At 42.7% G+C, this 19748-nt stretch overlaps 1 protein-coding gene across 1 annotated transcript; it reads left to right on the top strand.

The window, feature by feature from the left end:
- Positions 1–10212: 10212 nt before the first annotated feature.
- Positions 10213–13263, top strand: LOC116412317 (serine/threonine-protein kinase N2-like). The gene is made up of 8 exons (XM_031906406.1): positions 10213–10442; positions 10614–10790; positions 11066–11128; positions 11483–11559; positions 11943–12085; positions 12375–12482; positions 12628–12708; positions 12914–13263. The coding sequence occupies exons 1-8, from the start codon at positions 10384–10386 to the stop codon at positions 13097–13099; spliced, it is 894 nt and encodes a 297-aa protein (XP_031762266.1). The 5' UTR covers positions 10213–10383; the 3' UTR covers positions 13100–13263.
- The last annotated feature ends 6485 nt before the right edge of the window (positions 13264–19748 follow it).

Below are 19748 nucleotides of genomic sequence, written 5' to 3'. Positions count from 1 at the left end.
GATTCTAGATTTATTTCAAAATGTAGCAAATGGCATCACAATATCCCAGCATGCTTAGGTTGGAAGTAGGGATGCACCGAACCCAGGGTTGGGGTCATATTCTAGAGGATTCGGCTGAATCCAAAAACACATAGACAAAAAAATCTTTTTTATCATTCCAGGAACATGGGGTGTTGCACCCAGGGCATTTGTGCAATGCAATTTCATGTGCATTTGGTAGCAAATTAGTTGCAACCTAACGTTTCTAGGCTGTTGAATGACTATAGAGTGTTATTCTTTTTTTATGTCTACTGTGGGAGCCCTAAAATTACTATAAAATTACCCACAATACGCTTAACATTGTGTGCGAGAACCAGTTAAGGCACTTGCTGGGAAACACTGAAGATGGCACTTGCTTGTCACCCAATGAATGAAAACTAGTAGTGTAAGGTGATAGGTAACTTGGAAGTATAGCTGTTCCAGAATCAGTTCACCACAAGTGAAATCATGCAACTTTTAATATGTGGGAGAGGCCCCTCCTGTGGCGTTGGAGGAACAATAAAATGGGCGTGAGTGGATCTTAAACTTCTTTATTGCTGGAATGTAATTCCAGAGGTGATACAGTTGATACAGGTGATACAGTTGCTAAGCATATACTCATAAATAGAACTTCTAGAAGTGTTTTGCCCATTAGGGGCCAATAACCAGTCTGCGGATAGTCAACTTGAAAATGTCTATCCACAAGAGTCAGGCCCTCCAAGTGGAACCTAGGCAAGCCACAGTAGTCCCCAAGTCTGTACACTTGTATCCCTATCCTAAGGATATTACACCCAGGACTCTTCTTCTAATCCTTCTACTTTCCTCATAGGAGCATCAGGCTGCTTACTAAGTACCCTGGACCTAACTCTCACTCCTAGAGAGAGTTATTAAAGAGATATCCTCACAGCTAACTTTCCCAACTGGGCCTACCTCCTCCCAGGCTCTAACATTCTTACATCTTCCTGCTCAGGTGAAATCCCAGAAAACAAGAGTTAAGGTGCCCATACATGGGATGAGACTAGTGGTTCTCAACCTTCCTAATGCCGAGACCCTTTAATACAGTTCCTCATGTTGTGGTGACCCCCAACTATAAAATTATTCCTAAGACCATTGGAAATATGTGTTTTCCGATGGTCTTAGGCGACCCCTGTGATAGGGTCATTCGACCCCCAAAGGGGTCCCGACCCGCAGGCTGAGAACCGCTGCCCTACACCGACTCGGCAGCTTTTCGGCCCATGTATGAGCACTACCCGCGGGCCTTCCTGACCGATATCTGGCCTGAAATTGTCCCGATCTCGATCAGGCAGGGTTGATTTTTAATCGGATCAGGGGCCGCATCGGCTCGTTGATGAGGTCCCCGAACTGATGGACGCCTATACCCGTCGTTCTAATTCAATCGTTTGCCCGAATTAGCACAATATTGCCCACCTGTAGTTGGGGGTATCATGAGAAGATCCACTCGCTTAGCGACAGCGCCAAGTGAGCGGATCTTAGCGTGTATGGCCAGCTTAAGAATCCATCAGCTACTCCCTTTTTATACAATAGAACAATGACACCTCCTGGCCAGTTATGGAATTGCCTGGGGAAAACAGCTTTCCCCTCCTAACTGTCTATAACTTTAGGGGGCTGCTGACTAACATAAAGGGTAAATACATTTTAAATCCCTACATTAGTAAAAAAAAGGCAATTTCTGGACATCATTCCTATGTGAGTTGTACCAAGTGTAGCCCTTTGCTGCCTTTATTATTCACTGCAGATACAGCAGATAACATTTTTACATTTTTCTCTATTACTGCCATCAATTATTATATATATATATATTGTTGGATTTGATAAACACAAACCTTTCATAATATTATCGACTCCATTCCCCAGTATAACATTCTGACCTGAAATAAACAGCTTTACTTTCACTCTTTCAACAGCAGAAGCTGAAACTTCCTTTTCTCCCCAAGTGAAATAAATACAAGAGCCAAGAATTTAAATTCTTTAATAATTACAAACTAAACAAAACACTTAACCTTTTCCCTTGGAAAAAAGAGAAACAGAAGTAGAGAACCAACCCATAATAATTCAAAGGTCTAAAAAAATTTCCATTGTTGGACAGTTGTACCGTTATTTATTATCAAGAATCTGATGCATGGGAAGCCTGTCCATCATACTCATTTACCGACCTGAAACATCTTCAGAGAATACCAAAAAACAGAAATAAATCTAAAAGAAATGGTATATACTCTCTTATATATAATTACCCCTTTTTGGGGGCAGAACAGCCCTATTGGGTTTATTTCATGGTTAAATGATTCCCTTTTCTCTGTAATAATAAAACAGTACCTGTACTTGATCCCAACTAAGATATAAATAATCCTTATTGGGGGCAGAACAGCCCTATTGGGTTTATTTAATGGTTAAATGATTCCCTTTTCTCTGTAATAATAAAACAGTACCTGTACTTGATCCCAACTAAGATATAATTACCCCTTATTGGGGGCAGAACAGCCCTATTGGGTTTATTTCATGGTTAAATGATTCCCTTTTCTCTGTAATAATAAAACAGTACCTGTACTTGATCCCAACTAAGATATAATTACCCCTTATTGGGGGCAGAACAGCCCTATTGGGTTTATTTCATGGTTAAATGATTCCCTTTTCTCTGTAATAATAAAACAGTACCTGTACTTGATCCCAACTAAGATATAATTACCCCTTATTGGGGGCAGAACAGCCCTATTGGGTTTATTTCATGGTTAAATGATTCCCTTTTCTCTGTAATAATAAAACAGTACCTGTACTTGATCCCAACTAAGATATAATTACCCCTTATTGGGGCAGAACAGCCCTATTGGGTTTATTTCATGGTTAAATGATTCCCTTTTCTCTGTAATAATAAAACAGTACCTGTACTTGATCCCAACTAAGATATAAATAATCCTTATTGGATGCAAAACAATCCTATTGGGTTTAATTAATGTTTTATTGATTTTCTTTAGTAGACTTAAGGTATGGAGATCCAAATTACGGAAAGACCCCTTATCTGGAATACCCTTGGTCCTGAGCATTCTGGATAATGGGTCCTATACCTGTACTGAAATTCTTCCTGGTGTTTCCTTTCATAGGCGGAGGGTGCCTTTTTTTGGGGGGGAGGTTAAAGATCGGCCGTACTAAAATAAACTGACCAAAAGCTAATGTGAGATTTGCTGCTGGCAAAAAAATGACCCCCCCAACTACCTCTTGTGGTTCTCACTGACTTCCAGGGATATTGTGCAAAAGCGCTTTTTTTTCACCCTAAAATGCTAAGTATTCATACATGCACTTCTGTGAGGGGTTCTCAATTCAATTGTGTTTGGGATCAGGTAGCTTAAATGAGTTTTAATTAGTTTTATAGAGAGAAAGGCAGTGGGTACTGACATCCCAGGCACATTATATACAATCAGCAGTGGGTACTGATGGCAGATATTCAGGCCCTGGCACTATAACATAACTCCCCTAGCCTTAGTGAAAATCTGCCTGCGCACTTGTGTTCATGAGGGGGCACTTGTTTTGGTAGCCATGGAGTTACAGAAAACTGACCCAAGCGATTAATAAAGGGACATTATTGGAATGCAGTTTATTTGAATGCAAAAATATCATGTAAATTTGAGTCAAATGAATCGGTTTTAGGGTAAAAATCATTTAAGTTTTGTTACTTGAAGTTCCTAAACCGACTGTTGTGCCAACCTCACTGTCCCTTCTCAGCCTGTCAGTTACAGCTTCTAATGCTAACGGACTCCCTCTGTGCAAATACTGCACCCACCCACATAGAGGGACATGGGGGATCATCGGGCAAATACTTTTAGGGCAACATTATAAATAGCATGCAGAGGCAGTGTTATGACAAAATGTAAAAACAAAAAAAGTTTAATTTTTGGTGTCACTATCTCTTCAAAGGAATACTGTCATGGGAAAACATGTTTTTTCAAAACACATCAGTTAATAGAACTTCTCTAGTGGAATCCAGCATTGAAATCCATTTTTCAAATACACAAACAGATTTTTTTATATTTAATTTTGAAATTTCCCATGGGTCTAGACATATTCTTCTTTTTCCAGGGTGCCACAGCCATGTGACCTGAGCTCTGATAAACTTCAGTCACACTTTACTGCTGCGCTGCAAGTTGGAGTGATATCCCCCCCCCTCCCAGCAGCCGATCAGCAGAACAATGGGAAGGGAGCAAGATAGCAGCTCCCAGTAGGTATCAGGATAGCACTCAATAGTAAGAAATCCAAGTCCGGCTTGGGACTCCTCCAGTTACATGGGAGTAGGAGAAACAATAGGTTAGCTGAAAGCAGTTCTAATGAGTAGCGCTGGCTGAAAGCTCAGACTCAGGCACAATGCACTGAGATGGCGCCTACACACCAATATTAAATTAATTAAATGGTAGAGTGAACTAGAAAGGGAAGTTTGAGAACAAACTTCATGTTGGTTTGAAAAACGTGAAGTCACTGAATGAAATCTGATTGGCTGTTGTTGGCTCCACCCAGTTTTTTCTAACGTTAGAGTAAAAACCACTGTGCAAAGTTTAGGGACCCTGGTTTTAATAGTGTCTGAAGGGCAGCAATTTAAATTTCCCCACTGAAAGTCAATGAGTGACATCTGATTGGTGGTTGGTGGCTCCACCCACTTTTTCTGAAGTGGAACTTTAGTTACCCAGTGACCCAGTTTAGGGACCTTAGGATTTATAGTTAAAGAACGGCAGCAGTTTAAATTTAAACCAATAAAAGTCAACAAGTGAATTGTGATTGGTGGTTGGTGGGTGCACCCCTTTTTTCTAACTGGGTGGAAGTCTCCCAGTGACAAACTACAAAGTTTGGGCACCGGCATAAATAGTGCGAGAATTAAAGCATTTTAAATTTAAACTAATGAAATTCAATGCATGAAATCTGATTGGCTGTTAGTGGCCCAACCCACTTTTCCTATTTTTGAACTGCAGTCCCCCAGTGACCAACTCTACAACGTTTGGGGACTCAGGCGTAAAAATTGTGAGACTGACAGTATTTTACGTTTTACCATTGAAAGTAAATAGGTGAAATGTGATTGGCTGTTGGTGGCTCTGCCCACTTTTTTTAAATTGGACCCGCAAATACCTAGTGACTCTGTAAAGTTTAACAACCCTGGAATTAATACTTAAATAATGGCATCAATTTAAATATAAACCAGTGAAATTTAATGGTTGGAAACCGATTGGCTGTTGGTGGCTCCACCCACTTTTCCTAACCTTTAACCTTAGTCCCCCAGTGATGAACTGAGAATGGCAGCAGTTACAATTTCCCCACTGAAATCAGTTAAAGAAATGTGATTGGCTGTTGGTGGCTCCACCCACTTTTTCTAACCCTGAATACGTAGTCACCCAGTGACTGACTGTGCAAAGTTTGGGAACCCTGACATAAATAGTGTGAGAAAGGCAGCAGCTTAAATATAAACCAATGAAATTCAATTGGTGAAATCTGATTGGCTGTTGGTGGCTCTACCAACTTTTTCTAACCTTTAACTTAAGTCCCCCAGTGGCCATCTGTGAAAAGTTTGGGGACACTGGCGTCAATGAATCAATGAAAAAAATCTGATTGTCTGTGGCCCCGCCCACTTTTTTCAAACCTTGAATTATTGTCACCCAGTGGCTAACTCTGCAAGGTTTGGGGACCCTGGCGTAAAAAGTATGGCAACATTTTAACTTTTAAACCAAAATTCAATAGATGAAATCTAATTGGCTGTTGGTGGCTCTGCCCGCTTTTGCAGTTCCCTAGTGACCAACTGTGAAAAGTTTGGGGACCCTGGTGTTAATACTGTGAGACTGGCAGCAGGTTGAATTTCCCCATTGAAAGTCAATAGGTAAAATCTGATTGGCTGTTGGTGGCTTCATCCACTATTGTTAAAACTTGAATACATAGTCACCCAGTGACTGACTGTGCAACGTTTGGGAACCCTGGCATCAAACCAATAAAATTCAACAAGTGAAATCTGATTGGCTGTTTTTGGCTCTGCCCACTTATTCTAACCTTGAACCGCAGTTACCTGGTGCCTAACTCTGCAAAGTTTGGGGACCCCGGCGTTATTACTGTGAGAATGGCAGCAGGTTGGATTTCCGCCAAATCAATAGGTAAAATCTGATTGGCTGTTTACAGCTCCGCCCACTTTTGGGCATCCAGCAATCATCATATTGTCATTCAGGCTGAGCCCATGACTGTGTGATTCAAGTTTGGGGGGTGGAGCCTCAAAGCTGTAAGATTGGCAGCAGTTTCAATTTCCCCATTAAAGTCAATGGGTGAAACTTGATAGGTTGTTATTGGCCCCTCCCACTTTGAGTCATCCAAAAAATGTAGCTGTTTCATTTGGGGTGACCCCATGATTATGTTATTCAAGTTTGGGGGGTGCAGCTTCAAAGCTGTAAGAGTGGCAGCAGTTTGAAAATCTTCCCTGTCAAAGTCAATGGGAAAATTGGGGGGTTCGGAGCGGCGCCACAAAAAGACGGGGGGGGGGTGCGATCGCTTAGAAAAGCACAAGCAGCCTGCTCCGCTATAGGGCGAAGATGTGTGGGGAGTTTGGGTGTTGTACCCCTAAAACTGTAGGAGGAGTAGCGTTTAGAAAATGGGGGGGGGGCGCTAAGAATAATAATAAAAAGCGGAAGAATAAGTGGTTGAACCCAACACAATTATTTCCTATGTAACAGTGTAATTTAGAAATAAAAAGTTCCCCCATAAAAATCATGACAATATCCCTTTAAGCAGATAAGGAGAAAGATTTGTTGTTTATCTTCTACTGTGTCATCGCCATGGCAACCGCATTGTGACATCTTCGCTGTGTAAACACAATCCCACTAGCAATGCAAGTCAGCATTGTGACACCCCTATGACATCACAGATTAGAGTTTCGCGTAAGCTTGACGCTTGCAGCAGAGCTCAGTTCGAAGTTGTGAGCGACTTCGAGCAACAGCTGCTGATCAGAGCTCAGCAACTTATCTATAGCAATGTATTTCCAACCCTATGTTGCTTTTCTTATTCTTTTTGAACAATTTCTATTTTCATCTGATCGTTCATCACTGACCCAGACAGAAATCCTGATACCGGAAGCATTGGAATTCAGTGATGTCGACGAGATCAACTTGGGTCCAGTTATCCTGATGGTATTTCTATTGGCAGTTGCCATCGACTGGACAGTTGGCCGTTACCGGACACACCCCTACAGGAGGAGGATTGGTTGGGCCCATCTAGTCACATTCATGCTCTTCACGGCCTTTATTTATACCCATCATGCATCACTGGAGTTTAATGAAGAAGACCCAGTATATGAGAATGATGAGGAGACTGAGGAGAACTTTCTGTTCTATCTGTTTGTTCTCCTGGTGTTTATCTGTGGACTGGCCAGCGACTGGTGTTTCAGTTGCACCACTAAGAAGCCAGAGATTCCCAATGAAATTGCTACAGAGACTGAAGGAGAAGCGACAAACTCCTTGGAAAGACAAACTGAGAATCTTTTAGGTACATTCTCTCTTTTTTCTGCACTGTGTGTAATGGAAATATGTTTCCCTATAGAACTCCAGCCCTCCCTATATCCCATTATAGGGTTGATTCACTAAAGTGCGTTAATTATTATCGCACGCTTTTAGATGCCACAATTAGCGCGCGATTCACTACAGTATTACCGCATGAGTTAATTTGCGCGCAAACACATGCATTAATTTGCGCGCCGAAATAACACTAACGCATGATTCACAAACACTTAGACGCGCTAAATATCACATTAGTCTGTGCAAAAATTAACCCCTACTTGGGGCAGGCGGTAATTATAGAAAAGTACAGTTAATGAGCTTTTGGCAACACAATAAGGACTTTGCAGTGGGATTTATTCAAGTCTGTGTTGGCCCCAGAGTGACGCAGTCGCCAGTTTGCAGGGAAATGGTCATTTTCAGTACAGTAATTTTCCGCAAGTATTGGCGTGTATGGCTAACATGGCGTGTGTTGATTCGCACGACTATTTATATGCAGCTACTAGTCATGGGCGAAATGTTTTGTCAGGCATGGATTCGCAGCGAATTTCCGTGTTTCGCCATTGGCGGATAAATAGTGCATAGACATAGTAGCCGCTAGTGATGAGCGAATCTGTTCAGTTTTGCTTCGCTGAAAAATTCGTGAATCTTTCAAAAGATCCGCAAAACGGCGAAAAATTCACCGCACGTCCAAAAATTGTCGCAGGCGTCAAAAAAGAATAGTCGCGGGCGACAATTTTTTTTTTGCAGCACAACATTTTCGCCGTTTCGTGGATCTTTTGAAAGTTTTGCGAATTTTTCGGCGAAGCAAAACTGAACAGATTCGCTCATCACTAGCGGCTACTATTTATATGCGGCGACTATTTATATGTGGGCGTTTATTAGCGCATGTACCGTCCAATACCGCACGAAAATAACGCATGCAGTATCGTGGGTAAATTAACGCAAGTATGCTTATAGTGAATCGTGCGTTGTCGTGAAAATTTAGACGCGATAAAATTTTTAACGCACGCTATAAATAGCGCACGTTTTAACGCACTTTAGTGAATCAACCCTTATGTGCTCTATTATGTCCCATTCTGCCGTTAGATTTGCCTGAGAACGCCGTGTTCAATGTGCATTTTATTTTGTGTTTCAGATGCAGAAAGCACAGAGATCTCAGTGGATGTGGAATCTACTACTGTAAGTACTACTGTAAGTACTACTGTATTTTTATCATTGAAATGAGAAATTAGATGTTTTCCCCATAAGTTTACAGAAGCCAACGCCAGTATAATGTGTTAATCCCATGAAATTGCTGTTTTTTGATGGACAAATTCCCAGCAAACTAGTTAGGAATCCCAGTCCCTCCTGCCAATCAGACCTTTCCACTGATCTTTATTTATTTCTCTTTACAGGATTGCATAGGCCCAATCACTGCTGTCTCATTAGAGACAGACTCGGATACAAGACCAGACAGTGTCAATCTATTAGAGACAGAGTATCCATCGGAAGAGTTGGATACCGCAACAAGCGGAGAAGATTCTTCAGATGAGTTTGAGTCGGCTCTAAGTACAGAAAGTGCCAGTATCTACACTACCCCGACTCTCCCACAATCCCTTACTCCTGCTCATCCCGCCCAGAAGGAGGCGCTGGCAGAGAGAGCAGAGACTGGCATTGTAGACGCCTCTCAGGAACCCCCGGACTCTGTGTAAGTAAAAATGTTACTGGTAACATATTAGAACAGTGCTGTCCAACTGGCGGCCCGCGGGCAAGCAGAGTATGGCATACACAGGCAGAGTATGGCACACACAGGCCAAGTATGGCACAAACCAGCCAAGAATGGCACACACAGTGAAAGTATGGCACACGCAGGCAGGGTAGGGAAGGCAGAGTATGGCACACACAGGCAGGGTAGGGCAGGCAGAGTATGGCACACACAGACCAAGTATGGCACAAACCAGCCAAGAATGGCACACACAGTGAATGTATGGCACACAGGCAGGGTAGGGAAGGCAGAGTATGGCACACACAGGCAGGGTAGGGAAGGCAGAGTATGGCACACACAGGCAGGGTAGGGAAGGCAGAGTATGGCACACACAGGCAGGGTAGGGAAGGCAGAGTATGGCACACACAGGCAGGGTAGGGAAGGCAGACCATGGCACACACAGACCAAGTATGGCACAAACCAGCCAAGAATGGCACACACAGTGAATGTATGGCACACAGGCAGGGTAGGGAAGGCAGAGTATGGCACACACAGGCAGGGTAGGGAAGGCAGAGTATGGCACACACAGGCAGGGTAGGGAAGGCAGAGTATGGCACACACAGGCAAGGTAGGGAAGGCAGAGTATGGCAGGTTTTTGCTGTACTACAACCATTAATATGGGTATGGTCATGTGATAACATGGGTGTGGTTTCAAGTGGGTTGCGGTTTCAAAAAGGGGAGTGGTCAAAACTGGCTTCCATTATCAGCCCGCCACCATGTAGGTCGGAAAAATTCCGGCCCTCGGTACCACAGAAGTTGGACAGCACTGTATTAGAATATTGACTGATGTGCTTTGTTGTGTGGTTGTTGTGCTACGGGGGAACCTCAAACACAGGTTATGCCTAGAGATTTAGTACAACATTTAACCCATTAATAAGAGTAAACCTTACATTTCTGTTTATTATCTTTCAGCCGTCAGACCTCTCCCATCTCTCTTGATGATTTTGAATTCAAGAGATGGCTTGGGAGCGGAAGCTTCGGAGAGGTGAGTTACTCAGCCCTAGTTACAATTAGACCGTTTATTAGAATTTTCAGAGAAATATAAGCCTCTTACTCTCATTTCAGGTCTTCCAGGCAAAACATAAGGACACGGGGAAGATGCTCGCCATCAAACGCATTAACAAGATTGAGTCGTCTGAGAAGGATATGATCGAAAAGTGAGTCATATTTTCTTTTTTTTAACACGTGGGGCTGATTTGCTAACATAGGAGCTAAACTGCACTTGTGCACTTGCTTGTTCTATCCAATCAGATATTTTCTTTATTTTCATCAACTGATTTAACTTTGTTTTTAATTAATTGCTATGGGATCTTTGGCTTCTGTTTCAGGGTTTTCCTGGAGAGAGACATATTAAAGATAGCGAGGGACTCGAGAAACCCTTTCCTTGTGAGCCTATTCTGCGCTTTCCAGAGCGAGCATCAAGTCTACTTAGCGATGGAATTGGTTGGCGGAGGCACCTTAGAGTACCATCTCAAACATGGTGCACTCCCCCATTCCAAAACTTTGTAAGTATTACTGGTTATTACTGCGTTCTGGTGCCTCCCACATTGTCAGCATGGCAGTCAGTGATGGGCAAAGTGGGGCAATTTGTATGAGGCAGGGGGTAATTAGGGGTTATAGGCCTTTTCTCTACCAGGAAATCTCCCCACTTTCTCACTGTCCCTGGCATTTGCTTAAGGAATGAGGTGGCTAAACCTGAATATTTAGAACAGCCATATTGTGTTCTTCTTATATATGGGGCTGCAGGTGTAAAGCAAGTGTTATGTGTTCATTTTCACAGGTTCTATTCTGCATGCATTGTCCAAGGGATCAAGTTCTTACACGACCACGGAATTGTCCACCGGTAAGCACTAGAGAGAGGTAACGGGGCTTGTAGCTTGGGTATCAGGCACAGTCCCTTTGGCCAAATGTCCCCTGCTTTCTAATATAGAGTTTATGTCAAAAGTAGGGACTTAAACACCTAATGGGCAACTGATTAACCTTATGATACAAAGAAGGGAATATTTTACTCCTTACGGGCTCTGGGTTCCTTGAACATGATGCTGATAGTGGGTACAGGATACACCGTCAGGTTGGGGGGATTCTCTGGGTTATGACTTTGCTTCTGCTGGGAAACCCCCATACTGTGCAGTGGGAACTGGGGGCTGGAACACTAAAAAACACATTATTACCAATAACTTTATTTCTTTCCCTGCAGAGATTTAAAGCCTGACAATATTGTTCTAGACAGTGCTGGATATGCCAAAGTTACAGATTTTGGACAAAGCAAAACAGGTAAGATATCCGGATATGATTATAAAACATATAAGGTACTGGTCCATTAACGAGCCATACTGTCCCAGGCTAAAGCTGGCCATACACGGGCAGATCTGCTCGCTTGGCGATGTCGCCAAGCGAGCGGATCTTCACCCGATATCCCCGATATCGGGTAGCAAGTGCCTTAAAAGGGCAGCTTCTATCGGCCCGTGTATGGGGACCTTAAGGGTCACGCACAATGATAAACATCATCCTAATGCCAGATTCAACGTCAGTATAGAATTCTCGTGTAAAGCTCAGCTATTGGTCATTGTATTATTAGGATTAAGTTAAGGAGATGCCGCTCGAGGCCTCTGTATATTATATTTGCATTTAAATGACCATTTCTGCTTGTACTTCAGGAATTGACTGCACATCTGAAATGACCGACCAATATGGAAATTCATTTTATTGTGCACCTGAAATTCTCAGAGAAGAATCTTATAACAGAACCGTGGATTGGTGGTCTTTAGGTGTCATTATCTATGAGATGGCTTTTGGGGAGGTGAGTACAGAGCACCCAATGATAGATTCCATTAGGCCCTAGAATGCAGTTTTGCTTGATTCTGTAGAATATCATTATAAACGGATCAGTCTGGTCACGGACAAGGTTATAGTTTAGGGCTTAGAAACGTGCCCCCCAGTGGCGTGTCCCATAATCCCTTCTGTTAAAGGGTCCTGCAATATATTATATTCCCCCTTTATCATTACAGAATCAGCTCAGAAGCTACTGCTCCACTGTAGCACGGCTCCCCTTTATCCGCTCCTAAAGAGTTGTCTTTTTGTTTCTGCAGATGCCATTTAATGGTGAGGATGAGGATGAGCTGTGTGAAGCAATCCTTTATACCGAACCAGAATATCCAATCCTACCGAATGACAGAACCGCTTTAATAATAAGAAAAGTAAGTAGTCACGCAGTATCACTGACTTACCCACTGGGCAGCCATTTGTCCCTGTGAGATATATATATATATACACATACACAATGCTGGCTTTTATTAACCCAGTTGTTAAAGCTTGTGTGTAACGATTATTTCCCTTGTGCAGCTCTTGTACAAAAACCCCAAATTCCGCCTGGGATCGGCTAGAAACGATGGGGAAGAAGTGCAGAATTTCTGTTACTTTGAGGTAAGTGAATGATTCAGGCATCTTGTGGGGCAAATGCATTTAGGAATGAGGGCGGATTTGACTCATCACATCAGGAAGGCAGAGGGTTAATATTCTGGGTTAATTTACCGTATTATAATCCTGTATTTAGTGTATGACTTGTTTCTTATCACAATAAATCACTTCATTCAGTAGAAGATAAAAGAACCTTTATTTGTATTTCTAGACTATAGACTGGAAAGCGCTGATGGACAAGCGGTTGAAGGCGCCATTCCAGCCCGGCGACAATTTTGTCGTCGGTAAGCGACGTGGTGGTCGTGTTACAACTCCCTTATATTTCATCCACCCAACTGACCCAACTGTGCAAGCGGCATTCAGTACATTTGATGAGTTGCCAGTAGACATCCCATAAAGTGATACAATTGTATAGAAGTAGAAGATATGCGCTTGTAGGTGCCGGAAAGAAGATGCAGGGCTGTCTCGCTTCTGCTCAGACTGTATGGAAAGCCCAGAAATAAAAAGGTGAGTGTAGATCTTTAAAATGAAATTAGCAGGGTCAGATATACAATCGCTTTACATGAATCCTCACTAACGACTCCTGTAATAATGTATAATCCCACAACCCGCCAAACCAGTCCCTACCGCTATCCCACTCTCCCTGATCACCACAAGAGCTGAAATGTGCGGCCATCAGGAGCCGACCCAAACCACCTGTCCAACTCAGTAGTCAACCCCACAACCCGCCAAACCAGTCCCTACCGCTATCTGAGGCTATCATGAGCCGCCCGTTCTAACCCCATTCAACAGCTAGGCTACCCTACGTATGGGTGTGGGTGGAGTTATAGTAGGGTAGCCTAGCACATTTCGGCTCTTGTGGCGATCAGGGAGAGTGGGATAGCGGTAGGGACTGGTTTGGCGGGTTGTGGGGTTGACTACTGAGTGGGACGGGTGGTTTGGGTCGGCTCCTGATGGCCGCACATTTCGGCTCTTGTGCCGATCAGGGAGAGTGGGGGACGCGCTGTTATTCGATCTAGGAGGCGCGTCCTTTTTGAACGTGCGGGTGTGTTCGTATCGCACCAATAACATTAGTACCCCAACCCCTCTGTCTCTCCACCCCCTCCCTCTTCCCTGCGGTACTGTGCGGTTCTCAAAAGCCGCTTCCAGAGATACGTCTTTCCCTCTCCCCCGTGATAAGATGCGGCTCATGTTAGCCGGCAGTTAAAGTGCGGCTTGTGCTAACCTGTGTCTGTATGAGGATACGCTTGGATTATAGTCAGAGCGTATCTCCGAAACTCTATTTACTGTGATCTAAGAAGTTGATTGCACATAAATTCCGTAGCCCTGCGTTGGCTCTTCTGTAATCATGCTCTAAAAATGAACTCTTTCATTAATCAATGAATTGAATAGGCTGACTTACATAGTAACATAGTAAGATGGGTTGAAAAAAGACATACGTCTATCACGTTCAACCATAATGCCTATATATAACCTGCCTAACTACTAGTTGATCCAGAGGAAGGCAAAAACCCCATCTGAAGCCTCTCTAATTTGCCTCAGAGGGGAAAAAATTCCTTCCTGACTCCAAGATGGCAATCGGCCCAGTCCCTGGGGCAACTTGTACTGAGAGCTATCTCCCATAACTTGGAGCGTGTGCATTTGTTTTTAAAGTTTCCTACCCTACTATCACTAGTAGATATGGATTAATGAATTGAGCTCTCATTTTTTCTTGTTATGAATTGAAAGTTAAGTATTAAATTCAGAGACTAAGCACAAAAACACTTCTTTTCTTGTTTTGATTGTCAGTAAAGCAGAAGACTCTTCCACCAGTGAAGATGAAGGACAGAATTATTACCGTCTCTTTTCCTTCACCAATCGAGATGAAGAGTGAGACCTTTGGTTTGGAGACCGGCTTTGAATGAACCTGAGAAGCGTAACGTGCTCCCCAATGTACTGCCTACGTAATATACATTTGCCCAGAGAATGGAGCTGAGGGCAAATGACTGGGAGGGCGGGCGGCACGGCAGTATAAAGAGGGAGCACGCTGATAATATCAGTGTTCCTTCTAACCACTAGAGGGCACCGACAGAGCACAAGGAATTTGATGTGGAAACGCCCTCAGATGTAAAAAAATAATTTCTGTGCCCAGAGCATGGACTGAAGGAACACGGACTACAACCTGCTATTAATATTATATTACGATTTGTATATTATATATTTATATTAAAAAAAATATTTTTTAATAAAATAAATCTATGTTTTTACATTTGTGTAAACGTTATATTTGAAGCCACACAATTTTGGGAGGTTACCATGGGAACAGCAGCATTACTAGAGGCCTGTGGGACCTGGTACATGGATTGGGCTCACAAGCTGGGGGCACCATGGCAGCCCAGTCCCAGGGCTCAGTCAAATTTTGCCCTCAGGGGGGGTCCCAGCCGGGTAGCATTAACCCATGTTACAACTTAAGTAATTTTAGCTGCCGAATCTGTCTAAGGGACCTATATCGGCAGCTACTATCAGCCCGTGTATGGGGACCTTAAATCTTAACTTATTCCTTCCTGGATGTGCTCTGTTACCCTCCACCCATTTTACATCATTGACCTGCTCCCTTGTGCCCATCTCCAACTGCCTGTAAAAATGCTCTAGAAAGGTGGCAACCCTACCCAATGGCTGTGGTGTTTGTCTGCCATTGCTCTAAAAAGATAATTTTTAAAAATGTTATTTAAATGTTTTTATCCAGCAACAAAATATAAAGGCTGAATAGACAATGTGCTTTTTATTACCATATTAACCAGCTAGAATGTTGGTAGTTATGCTGCTTATAGACTTCATCTAGTTGAGAAAACACCAACAAATTAGTATTGCACAACGGCATGAACAAGCGAGAGATGCGACGGAACAGGGGGTCCCTCTAGTGGCCAAAACTATAACTGACACTAACATGGCAGCTGCTCTCATTGAGAAAGAGAATAAACTTTTTTGCAAGGGGTCAGGGGAAGAAATGATGTTGGACAAGCAGCTTTACAACCCAGAAACTGGTTAGAACCAATAATTCTTAATGCAGTTGTATAAACAAATTTCATATACTTTATATATATATATATATAATCGTAAAGCAGAATGTCAGCACTCACGGGGTTTGGTTGATCAAACGAAAAAATAACAAAATATCAAATAATGCAGAAGTGAGGTTTTATTGTAATAATAAAAACCTCACTTCTGCATTATTTGATATTTTGTTATTTTTTCGTTTGATCAACCAAACCCCGTGAGTGCTGACATTCTGCTTTACGATTGTATTTTCCTTCTGCTCTGGCACCCGGGTATCGCTGAAACTTTGAAAGGAGTGCTTCCAAACATCTGTATCTCTATATATATATATATATACTCAGTTTGAATAACTTGGGGTACCCAGGCTATAGATACTCCGTGTGTGTCCCAAGGTAATAATGGGGCCCCAGTCTCCCACTTTGGACATTGGTTGCCCATACAGAAAATCTACAAGGTGAGGCAAACAAGTAAGGATCAGTTCTCAGCTGATTCCACACACACAGTGACCCTGGGCACTCAAACCTCCCATTCCCCCAATGCCATGGCTACTTTCCCCAAAGCTTCTCTGTCCCAATATTCAGATCCTGCAATTAGAGCAGACTCTTCCTTTCCTTAATTACTGGCTCCAATTGCAGTTTCACTTATTTATTTATACCCTGCCCTGAGCCTGCTATAATTAAGTGGTATAAGTAAAAATGTGGAGATTATTTAAAAATGGACATCCCATGCAGAATGTTCCACCATTCCATACGGATAATTGAAAAATAAACCCAACAGGTCGACCCATTTCTGATGACACTGGAGAGGGCAGGGCTGGCCCATGTACATAAATGAACAGCAAATGGCCGGAGGAGAAATAACATGATGGGGGCTGTGGGCGTGTCCAGCCGGTTAAACACCTGCTAATAGGTTTTTTGCTAGTCCTAACACTTTGGGGCACATTTACTAATCCACGAATGTCCAAAAAGCGTCCAAATGCGTTTTTTTCGTAATGATCGGTATTTTGCGACTTTTTTGAATTGTCGCAAATTTTTCGAGCGCTCAATACGAAAAAATCTCGACAATTCGCAAAAGTCGTAATGGCTATGCAAAAGTTGCGACAATTCACGAGAGTCATAATGGCTATGCAAAAGTCGCGACAATTCACGAAAGTCATAATGGCTATGCAAAAGTCGCGACAATTCACGAAAGTCATAATGGCTATGCAAAAGTCGCGACAATTCACAAGAGTCATAATGGCTATGCAAAAGCCGCGACAATTCACAAGAGTCATAATGGCTATGCAAAAGTCGCGACAATTCACGAAAGTCATAATGGCTATGCAAAAGTCGCGACAATTCACGAAAGTCATAATGGCTATGAAAAAGTCGCGAAAATTCGCGCAAGTCGTAACGGCTACGAAAAAGTCGCGGTGGTGACGAAAAAAATCGCAAAAAATACGAAAAAGTCGCAAAATGTTCGTTTCCAATCCGATTTTTTCCCATTCGGGATTTGGATTCGTGGATTAGTAAATCAGCCCCTAAGGGGTCATTTACTTATGTTAAGTGTTTTGTTTCCCCTAAAGATGTGGTTTCAAAAAAACTCAACAAAATGTTGATAAATGGGCCCCCACTAGGCATAGTTATCAATAAACTGAGTATGTGAATTTTCTACTCATCAAACTTGAGCATATTTATTTATTGAAAAATTGACATCAAAATCGTTTTTGAAACGCATGAAAAAAATTCTACTCATCGTTTTTCAACGAGTCTGCCAACTTTTAAAAAAAAAAAATGTGAAAAAAATCTGAATTGAAAAAAAATTGCTTACATTTTGCCTAACAACCCGCCAGCCCCTTTAGATGCCAATTTTTTTCATTCGAGTTAGTTTGTGCTTAATAAATCTCAATATTTGAGTTTCGGAAACGGTTACCATATTTTTCGACGTATAAGACGCACTTTTTCTTCCCCAAAACTGGGGGGGGAAAGTTGGTGCGTCTTATATGGCAAATACTCGAGTACTGATCCCGCCGGCGGGTGCTCCTTGGGCCGCATTTATACATTACTGTGAGCACCACAGCCATTCACAATGACCCAAAACACTCCCCCAATCCCCCCCGACAGAATGTACCTGCAGACGGACCCGCACGCACTAACTGAGGAGTGATGCGATGCGCTCGCACCCCCCTGCAGACTGTAACGCCGGATGGCCGGCCGAGTGACGCGATGCGCTCGCACCCAACCCCCCCTGCCAGACTGTCCCTGCAGACTGTACCGCCGGATGGCCGGCCAGACCGCGCGCACCTCCCCCATGGCTGCTTTTAAGGTAGGTATGGTTATTATACACTTCCTATATGGCATTCAAGTTGGCTAAATGAACTGTAATGCAAAAAAAACATAGTGCAGGAACGTGAGCAAGTGATATACAGGAGCTGCTTCATAGTGCAGGGAGAGTGTCTTCCATTAACCTTCTTGATCACACAGGCTCCCAACACAGCAGCACCAGTTCCTCAGAAATTCCTTAAGGTTAAAGGTGGAACAGTGTTACTTTGGCCACGTAATGCTAATAGGAAAGACTGGTAATGCAGAATCAATGTTTGAGTTTGAACAGCCCAGGAGTTCAGAATCTTTTTTTTCTAGATTTTCCTCCTTTAAAATTGGGTGCGTCTTATATTCCGGAGCGTCTTATACATCGAAAAATACAGTTAATCGAGTGCACAAGAATTTGCTGGAGAACTGGAACAATGATAAGTCGCCCCCTGAACCAACATAGCAACTCAGAGCTTTAATTGAAAAAAAAAAAAAATCAAACGAGACGTAGTTTCTGAATGGCAGCAAATTTACTTCCTTTCTTACCTTTTTGTTTAAAACATATGCAATAAGATATTAAAATGTGATATTTGTCACAGATAAAATCATTTCTATACAGCGTATGCAAGCCCGACAGATGGAATAGCAAGCTTTATTAACAAAACTGTATGGTATCGATAGCAAATTAAGAAATTCATGTTATTATTAATAGAAGAGCATGCTGTACCATACAAAAAGATTATGAATCTCGGCAGAACATAAAATATACTTTATTAAACAGAGCCGTTTACAGTATATGAGTAGAACCAATTCCTCTCTCTGATGCCCGAATGCAGCACATAATGTACGATACAGGGCAGAGATACAAAACCATGAAAATCTCCAGCACACTTACACACCCACAGCCTTGTAGTTGAATAGTAAATGGAGGATAGCATATCTGGATATCCACAGCAAAGCTCAACCCATATAAACAACATTAACCGCCCCGACATGTAGTGTTTGTTGTGTTATTTCAAGGGGTGTGTGCTGCCATACCAGCACTGGACTGGGCAAACTTTGCAACCATAGGGGCAGTTTCTGTCCCTATCCTTTACACAATCTGTCCCCAAATATAACTTTAATGAAAACTAATGCTGATATAAAAATAAATTTAATTTAATGTCTGCCAGGGGCTTGGCTTTGCCAGAAAGCAAATGCCTGGCCTTAGAAACGATGTCGTACAGAGAAGCAGTGCTCCAAGTGAAAATACAAATCATCCAGGGTAAATGTTTGGGTCCCCTAATTTTGCTCAAAGGTCTGCACTTGTAAGGGAGTAGAGCCTACAATAATTTGTAGTTGCTTTGGAGAAGCTATAAAGTGCCAAAAGAATTGTGGCCCCACTGTCTCAGCTCAGGTCCCGCTGTCTCGGGAGTTTGGCCATGGGAAGGCAGGGTAAATCCTGATAGTCTAAGCCAGTGATCCCCAACCAGTGGCTCAGGGGCAACATGTTGCTCCCCAACCCCTTGGATGTTGCTCTCAGTGCCCCCAAACCAGGGAGTTATTTTTGAATTCCTGACTTGGGGGCAAGGTTTGGTTGAATAAAAACAAGATTTCCTACCAAATAAAGCCCCCTGTAAGCTGATAGGGTGCATAGAGGCTGCCTAATAGCCAATCACAGCCCTTATTTGGTTCCTCCATGAACTTTTATGGTGCTTGTGTTGCTCTCCAAGTCTTTTTATA

Source organism: Xenopus tropicalis, chromosome 7 (assembly GCF_000004195.4).
Source record: "Xenopus tropicalis strain Nigerian chromosome 7, UCB_Xtro_10.0, whole genome shotgun sequence".
Taxonomy (NCBI): domain Eukaryota; kingdom Metazoa; phylum Chordata; class Amphibia; order Anura; family Pipidae; genus Xenopus; species Xenopus tropicalis.
The sequence above is the reverse complement of the archived record's forward strand: the minus strand, read 5'-3'. Positions and strand labels throughout refer to the sequence as shown.

Bases quoted from the DNA above. Each gene is read 5' to 3' on its own strand.
- LOC116412317 (XM_031906406.1), top strand. From the start codon at position 10,384: ATGCTCGCCATCAAACGCATTAACAAGATTGAGTCGTCTGAGAAGGAT. The intron at 10,443-10,613 runs GTGAGTCATATT...CTTCTGTTTCAG, and splicing joins GAGAAGGATATGATCGAAAA to GGTTTTCCTGGAGAGAGACA. The intron at 10,791-11,065 runs GTAAGTATTACT...TCATTTTCACAG, and splicing joins CTCCCCCATTCCAAAACTTT to GTTCTATTCTGCATGCATTG.